Below are 8,692 nucleotides of genomic sequence, written 5' to 3'. Positions count from 1 at the left end.
GAGGTCCTCAGCTGGCAGCAACCAGGGAAAGACCTGAGCCATTGCTCCAACATGAAGAAGGCAGATCTGATGTTCGGTTAATTGGTTCAGCAAAAAAATATTCATGAAGCATAATGGCAGGGCACTGATAGGCCACAGCTGGACTCCAGAAGACATTTTCAGCCACAGCACATGAGATGAATTTTAATGGAAAGGAGGCAGAGCAGGTGGTAGAAGAACAGGGGACAGGACCTGGCAGTGGCTGGCATAACCTGCTGGGACAGAGGCAGATGGTTCCCCACAAATACCCCTGGGGCACAGGAGTAAAATGATTGTTTGAACAACTGAATCAGGTTGGCAGCACTAGTTGCTTGTAGTCTGGACCTATGAGGGAATTATGCAGGGGAATGATGAAACAATCCCTTTCTTTCCTCTTTTGCTTCTCATCTTTTTTTCCCCTCTCCACACAGATATTCTTGATAATGAATTGCTGCTATGCTTGTCAGCTTGTGAGCAGTTTTGAATGGTGGCTCTGGCTTTTCTATCTTCCTGCTGCTGCTACTTCTTCACTCTGATGATCCCAGCAAAGCACAGGAGCTATCATGTGAAATGCAACCCTTCTGCCACCTTGATGTGTTTTTAAGACCAGCACTATTGCTCTTTGCACCAACCAGCTGCTTGTGCAAAATCTGGAGGCAAAGCTATGCTTGAGATAACATGTATCAGCTAAGTGCCCCAAAGCTTTGCTTGGGCATAATAAATGATTCCCACAGCACCTGGGCAGGCTCTGCTGTACTACACTGCCCACCTTCCACAGATGCACATGGATGCCTTAGTGGCAGGGCAGAGCCAAGCCCTAAATTACAGGTAAGAGAAAGGTCCCCAAGTACTTTGCAGGCCCCCAGCCTCTGCTTTTCAGTCACCTTTTAATTTTCATCTTTTCTGGGGTCAGTATTTATAAGCACCTGTCTGTGAGGTAGTTTAGGTGACACCTGAGCTAAACCTCACTGCCTGGGTACAAAGGGAGAGATGCACCATTCAGTGCCTGGCAGCATGACATGGAGCAGCAGAGGCTGCCTCAAACTCATCTCCCATGACCAGCTCAGTATGAGAGCAGCATGACATGTACAAATCAAGTGCTACAATCCTCCCCCACCTCTGCTCAGCCACAAATGACATCAATAACTAACAAGCAGCCACCATTTAGGTGGTGCCAACTGGCAGTGACCTGACATGGCCCACTGCCATCAAGGCATAGGGAGGGGAATGAGTATTATTTTCCCACCATGCCCCACCTAGGCATCCAGCTAAGGGCAGGAAAAAACATTACACCTAGATCTCTTCACCAGGGCTTCTAAAATGTCTTGCAAAGGGCTGTGGAGCCCAGTACCCAGAAGAGATTCATCCTGCAACTGCTCAGGTGTGATGCATGCAGCACTCCCTGTTCAGGGAGAGTTGGGTGATGTTGAGCAGGAGATGCCATTCCTTCACCCTGCAGAGCACTGGGCCACACCACAGAGGCTCCCAGCAGGCTCTCCTGATGCCCACCTGCCTCCAGCAGCAGCTGACCACCACCCCTTATGCTGTGCCATGCTGGATGCCCCAGCCCTGCTGTCAGGCACAGTATGCCCCAGTCTCAGGGCCACCCAAATAGGGCCCATGTTGGCATCCACTGACAGAAAACTCCCCCTCCCTGCTGCTTCCCTTGACTCAGGCAAGGAAGGGAACACTCTGGGGGTCTTGCACCCATTTTCACAGCTGCTGCTGCAACCACCACTGCTGCTGAAAGCAGCTATCTCCAGCCTCCATAAATTTGGAGACATAGGTAATCTCTCTGGAGTAATTACCAGCTCACTCCCTTAGAGGAGTTCATGGATGAGTCCTCCCTGGCAGCTAATTACTTCAATTACTTGCTGACACAGAGCCCAGGGCTCTCTGCAGCAGCACACAGCACTGCTTGGCAGCTCACTGCTCCTTATGTGCCTCCCTTCCCAGAGCACCCAGCACCCCAGAACCCCTCCTCTGGGACCACAGAGGGCATGCTGGAGTGGATGGGTGGTGTTGACATCCCACCATCACCAAGGACAAGGAACTAAATGGTTTCTTAAGACATGCCCCAGATGCTGGTTCAACACTACTGCCCCACCACAGGACAACCGTGAACACCCCTTTCTCCTGCAGGCTGCTGCAGAAGAAAGCTCAGCAGAACTTTGTAGCATAGGGCTCCCCTGCCTAGGAGGCTCGCAGGGAGTGAAGACAGACTAAATCAGGAACAGGACTGGGCTGCAGCAGCCAGTGAGAGGTTCCAGACACCTTAAGGAAAAACAAGCTATTTGTGAGTTAGTTTGGGAAGAGGGAGTGGGGGGGGGAGCAGAGGGATGGACTGGGGACAGACACACCACATGTGTTATGGCATCTCCTCTTAATATGGTCACCAAAGCTCCTAATGCCCTACCAAAGGCCTGAGGCTAAGACAAGACTCAGTCCTGCTGACCCAGCCTCAGGAACTGACCTTGTAAATGCAGAGCTTGGGAGGCTCTCCCCCTGCATCTGTAGGCTGCTCTGACTTCTGACAGCTTTCTGGGAAGCAAGAGCAGGTACTGCAGTTGTCACCACACCCCTCAGTGGTACCAGCCAGCCCCAGACATCCTACAGCTGAGTCCTACACAGGCATGCTGACAGACACCACAAGAAAGCTCACACACTAAGGGGATGAGGCTTTTTGGAGTCAGGCAGAGACCTCCTCAGCCTTGCACCTCAAGATGCTCACAGGGCAGAGGTGCAAACAGCTGGTTTCAGCCTCCCAGTACACCACCACCACTTCAGGGCAGGACCACCAACATCTCAGACATTGTCTCTGCATCCCTGCTGTCACAAAGGGCTGTGCCCACTGGATTATCTCCAGCCTTGCATCTGATCTGGAAGGCAAGTCCTGGGCTCTTACCAGGGAGACCACAGCTCCAGCCAGGCCTCCAGAGAGGAGATATCAAGCAGCAGACAGTCCCCACCAGGAACCAGAAGAGGACCTTCTCAGAAGAGGGTATTGAGGTGTGCACAGACTCTCGTGCCCACTAGACAGTTTTAGAAAGCAGAGAGGGAGGGGAAAGCCTTGCCTGGAAATCATGCAGGGAGAGTGAGAAACTACACAGGACTAGGAGTGGAAGAGTCTTTATTGCTTTGGTTTCTTACAACTGAGATACACGCATCCATGTTGCTTGCAGCACAGCAGAGGGGATGCACGGACACTGAGCACACAAGTTTCAGTCTCTCTGCATTCTAGACATCAGGGAAGAGAGACCCTAGAAAAGTAAGGCAGCTGCCAGCTGTGAGAGTAAAGGTTTGTGTGAAAGGTTATTGCTACAAGACCTGAAAGGTCATGGACAGCTTCTCCAGAGCCTGCAAAAGACACTGGCTCCTAGTTTAGCATTTCCAGCATACAGATTACAGTGAGGACGGAAACAAGTCCCCTTATCTACCAGCCTCTGCTCCATCTAGGGAAGATCAGGGCAGCCAGAGGCAGGTATCAAAAGCCAGAGCTTCACTGGCCCCAAGTGAAGCTTTTATTCTCCTTAGCTGGGAAGAACCCAGACCAAAGATGCTTCTTACATAAAGCTGAGCACTCCCCAAACCTCTCCTCACCTACAGCTGAGCCAGTACTAGTCTGCTCACCGATGAGATGCTGGGCACCTCCATGCTCATCCTGCACATCCACATTACTCGTTGAAGCAACTGCCTGCGGCAGAGACTTTCCATTTCAGGAGGCCCAGCAGCACACCATGACACTGGCACAGTATTGCCTCTCTTGCTCATCCTCTGAGCAAAAAGAGAGGAAAATTACCTGGTCCCTCTCCTTTGGGGTACTCAGTGCCTTCTCCTTCCACCCCTCCAGCCTCTGGGAATAGGCACTGTGAGGATGCTCCCATACCTGATTGAACCACACAAAAAAGAAAGCCAGAGACTAGGAACAAAACAAAACCAAACCAGAAAAAAAAATTAGTGAGGCCCCAACCTGGGCACCCCACCAGAGAGCCAAAGGGCACATCAGCAGAGGAGCTGTGGCCAAGCCAGCTGGCAGCTGGCACTCAGGCATCCACCAGTGTCAGCCCATCATGCAGAGCACGCTTCCACATGTAATAGGTGGAACGGGCTGTGAGTGGGAAGCGGGCACTGAACTCTTTGTAGGTTGGGAAGGTCTTCGACTCAAAGCGCTGCTGCAGGAACAGCTTGGCCTGTGCCTTGAATTGGGCAGTGGCGATCACATCCATCACAAACATCCGGCTGTTGGCTCTCTCCGACATGGCATAGCCCGAAAGGGTGGTGTTGCACGGCATGGCAGCCACTGGCTTATCTATGTGCTTGGTGGCTGCCTCCAAATGGCACTGTGGTTTGAGGCCTGGCTCCGCTCTTGGAGGCACCAGAGAAGCCACATGGTTCAATGGCAGGCTGGAGCTGCTCCAGGGCAGGCGATGCTGCCAAATGGCCTGGCCACTGCCCTTCCAAAACCAGTAGGCTGTGGATGAGAGAGATGGATAGCGCAGGCGGTACTTGCAGAATGGCAGCTGCCATTGCTGGACCTGCCTCCTGGCCACATCTCGCAGCTGCTTTCTCCAGCACAGAGAAGGTTGGAGCTGCAGGAGACGCCTGGGTGCTGGCCGGTCTCCATTCCGTCTCTTCCTAACAGGCACGCTGTTTGGCTTCAACTGCAGGAATGGCTTTCCTATAGCTAGAGTTTTCTGGTTATCCAAGGGTGACTGGGGGTGTTTGAAGTTAGGGTTCTCCTTGATTGCTTTTCTTCGCCAGTTATAGTAAGTGGACCTGGAGATGCCAGGGAAGCTGCGTTTGAAGCATCTGTAAGGCACCAGAGTGTTCATGGAAATGCATTTCTCCAGGTAGGATTTGGCTCCTTGCATAAAGATTCCTGCTTGAATGGGATCTAGGGAAGGACTTGAGGATTTTAAACTCCCCTGTGGATTTGCTGTCTCATTCACATCAGCCTTTTTTGGGACAACCCTGTGAAGCTCCTGCAACTTGTGGGCCTCAGACAGAGCAGAGGCATCACCATTGACCATGGTCTGCATCTCATGCTTCCAGGCATAGTATGTGGATCGGGAGATTTCTGGAAACATTTGTCGGAAGTGCTGGAGGGGGATTATATTACCCTCCTGAAAGCAGGACTGGAGGAAGTGTTTAGCTGCAAACCTGGCAGCCGCTTTCTGCCGGTGTTCACGAGACTGGCGCTTCCAGCGGTAGAAGGTGCTCTTGGTAATGCTGTAGCGGTCACGCAGGTTGGAGTAGGTCAACTGGGGGTCACTGTTCAGCAGCTCAAGGGTCTTCATGGGCTGGACAGGAGGCTCTGGTGAAGGTATCGTGGGTTCCAGCTCCTCCAGGCCAACCACGGCCACAAAGTACTGTGCTTTGAAGACCTGCTGGGAGAGCTGCTGCCCGGACCACATGATGTGTAGTGTGGAGGTTCGTGGGCCACACTTCCTGGGCCGGATGAGCCGGTTGAAATAGGGTCGGATCTTCAAGTTGCTCATGGGATAGATGGAGTAGATGTTACACTGCAGTACTGAGGCAAGAGCATAGACATGCCACATGTTGGCAAAGGTGCCAGGAAAACAGGTAGCTTTGATATCAGCATCAAAGATGGCTTCCAGGATAGCCATGGGGAGGCTGGTCATCTCCGGGGTCTCGTCAGTGCAGAGGGAGTAGCGGGCAGCCTGCAGCATCACTTTGGAATCAATCATGCCGTTCAAGTAGTATTGCTTGTGCAGCAGCATCTCCACCACAGTACGCACCTGCAGCTCCAGGCTGAGGCTGGGGTTGCCCCAGAGCAGCACACTGGCAGCCTCAAAGAGGCGGTTCCCCTCACCTTTGCAAACGAGAGGCAGCATGTTACTTGGGGCATCCTCAGGATAGAGGCTCCTGGCTACCCGGTCAACCTCCAGCTCCTCTTGGAATTGACTCCCACAATAGCCAGGCAGGGAGAAAGATGACAAGGTCCTCTCTGCCTCCAGTGCAGCACTGGTAAGGCCCTCCAGGCCAAAGCATTCGGTGGCTTCCTGTAGCTCCTGCAGCACAGACTGCACCAGCTGGTGCCTCTGGATCATCCTGAAAGATGGCAAAAAGAAAGAAGTCACTGGAGATGAAGACAGTGCACACTCCAGACTGGCAGCGGCCTAGCCTCCAGGTCCAGCTCCTGCCCAAAGGGCAGGATGGAGGAAAAAGGTAGAGGAAAGGCCACCATGCACATTCCAAGGACAAAGGAGGAAGCCTTGGTCCTCACCAGGCAGACCTGGGAGTGGGACATGGGCTCAGCTTGCTCACCAGTGACCTCCTGTGGGCAGCACATAAGACACACAGCCTCCACCTGCCTAAGTGAAGCTAAGGAGTGACTGCACCCATGGGGTGGGAAGTCAGGTCACCTCCCACCACTGCACGCCTGGCTTTGCGCCTGGCATCGCCCCTATACCCACCTCTCCCACTGCTAGTTCCATCATTTCCATTTTACTACTCCCCTATCAGCGCCCGGGGAGAAGAGTTTCCCTCAAAGGGAAAACATTTGTCATCTCTGCAGGAAAGGACCTGTGACAGAACCACACTGTGTGAGGAGACATGGATGCAACTGGCTCAAGCTGTTCAAGCTCAACAGAAAAAGGGGCAAGCAGCATGCCCTCTCCCTCAGAGCAGGGCTCTGCAGCTGCACCCACTGTATGCACCAGAAACTGTCACAGAACCTGGGATGGAAGTGACAGAGCCAGCCCAAGCCACGGCTACTGCTGCCTGAGCTGACACTAGATGTCACTTGCTGCTCAGCAGACACATACCACCAACCAAGGAGAAAGCACAAAAGGAGGGCTTCTCCTAGATGAGCTACCAGGCAGGAGGCAAAAGTACAGGCAGAGTACAAGCACTGAGTGGGTATTTCAGAGTCTGCACAGAGTGCTCCTCCCTGCCTGAGCCAGTCCCAGTCCTGTCATACCTCCTTCTACATGCCAATTCCCACTCACAAAATACAAAGGGTCAAACCTGCACTGCCCTCTTTGTCCAGCTTTTGGATACCTACATGGTTCCCCCTCACTCCAGGGGTTTTCATGATGGCTGCACGGCTCTTAGCTCCAGCTTCATCGGTGCAGCCCTCTTCAGCATCCTTTCACTACCAGCCAGCCCAGGCTTCTCCCCACCCAGCTTACTCTCTCCCTCTTGGGCCAGTTTTCTCCCAGGGACCACAACACTTCACTGAAATAAAACGTCAAATCTCCTCCATTTTCTCCTAAGCTTCACTCCTAATAGGTACAGCATCACTTCACAGCCTGCTCAGTTCACATCCCAGCCAGAGCCCACCTTCTCTCAACACTTCACTGGTATTGCTATGCACTCACAGCTCTGTGGGTACATGAGGAACAGCAGAGGCAGTAAAAGCAGCAGCTCTACAGTAAAGCAGATGTCCTGCCTGAACTCTGCCAATTTTCAGCCTTGCTGCAGGTAAGGTTATTATTGCTGCAGCATCTATGGCCCCTGTCCACGACCAAACCACAAACAACATGAGGTGCCACAGAATCACGTGGACACATACAAGCTCTTCATCACAAGAAGCCTCCATGCTGCTGATGCCCCTTGCCTTTAACCAGATCACAGGTAGTCACCAATTGAATCCCCTCCCTGCTCCAAACTCCTCCACCATCTCCTGCATGTCAGAGGCCAGAATGTTCTTACAGATGCTCCCACAGCTGTAGAGCATCAGTTACTAAAGACAAACACAGGAGAATGCACACAGCTATGAAGCAGGGAAGATAAACTAGTCCTAAAATCCTGGTCTGAGAAAGTATGAAGTTGTCAGCTCAGATCTGCATTGTTATTTTCCTAGAAGTTGGTAGAAATTTACAGTAGTTTATAGAAAGTTTGACTAAGCCTATGTTGAGTGACATGTGCTTGAGGAGCTGAAGCAAAGGCACAACTCAGGACAACTACAGGGCTGACAGAGCCCAAGTCGTCCCTCTCTGTGTGCTGTTAAACCCTTTAGGGGCCAGCCACTTCCCCCTGCAGCAGCCAAGGCCTGCAGAGCACTGCCACCAGAAGAGCCAGGAAAGGCAAGACAGACTTTTTTTACCCTGGAGAGGGTGAGGACATAGTTGACATACGCTAGAGAGCATCAGCAACAGCCCTGATATTTCTGTCCTAGTGGGCATTTCCCACCCCCTTATAGACTGGGGGAGATAGAGAGAGGGAGGGCTGGAGGCACAGCCTAATGACCATTAATCTTTTTCTTCAGCAATAAATCCACAGCCTCAATGTCACTGTCAGCTCCTGCTGCCCAGAGCAATCCTAAGGCAAAACCCACAGCTGAATCAGCAGCAGGGAGCTCCTGGAGCAGGTGGAGAGGGTCTTGGGTAAATCAGAAGCAGAAGTCAGACAAGCTGGGGGGCTTGGTTCATGGCCAGATCAAACCCAGCAGCTCTCAACACAGAGGACCTGATGCAAAGGGAACATTTCTCCCTGCACACCCCCAGGGAAGCATGCTGGAAACGACACACAAGTGTTCACTAAACCACCTCAGCACCAAGAAATAACCAAGGCAGCTTTCGCAGCTGATAAAGGTTTTACCTAACCTGGCCGCTTTTGCATTGTTACAGATAAGGAAACAGTTGCAGGTCACATTCCCTCACCTAAACTGATGAGCTGGTGGCATCCAGTAGCGCAAGTTCCCCCAGCC

The 8,692-nt window shown here is 52.4% G+C and overlaps 2 protein-coding genes across 2 annotated transcripts in view; one reads left to right on the top strand and one right to left on the bottom strand.

Annotated features, from left to right (window-relative positions):
- The window catches only part of SYNDIG1L (synapse differentiation inducing 1 like), a 13,006-nt gene extending 12,252 nt beyond the window's left edge, over positions 1-754 (top strand). Inside the window, exon 4 of the mRNA XM_017741851.1 lies at positions 450-754. Within this exon, the coding sequence (XP_017597340.1) occupies positions 450-459 (10 nt within the window). The 3' untranslated portion in view covers positions 460-754. The remainder of the gene's footprint in view (positions 1-449) is intronic.
- A 2,377-nt stretch (positions 755-3,131) lies between these two features.
- VRTN (vertebrae development associated) overlaps positions 3,132-8,692 on the bottom strand; it is a 14,113-nt gene continuing 8,552 nt past the window's right edge. The window contains exon 2 of the mRNA XM_017741836.1: positions 3,132-6,090. Within this exon, the coding sequence (XP_017597325.1) occupies positions 4,062-6,089 (2,028 nt within the window). The 5' untranslated portion in view covers position 6,090 and the 3' untranslated portion in view covers positions 3,132-4,061. The remainder of the gene's footprint in view (positions 6,091-8,692) is intronic.

Source organism: Corvus brachyrhynchos, unplaced genomic scaffold, assembly GCF_000691975.1.
Source record: "Corvus brachyrhynchos isolate BGI_N302 unplaced genomic scaffold, ASM69197v1 scaffold115, whole genome shotgun sequence".
In the NCBI taxonomy this organism is placed as follows: Eukaryota; Metazoa; Chordata; class Aves; order Passeriformes; family Corvidae; genus Corvus; species Corvus brachyrhynchos.
The sequence above is the reverse complement of the archived record's forward strand: the minus strand, read 5'-3'. Positions and strand labels throughout refer to the sequence as shown.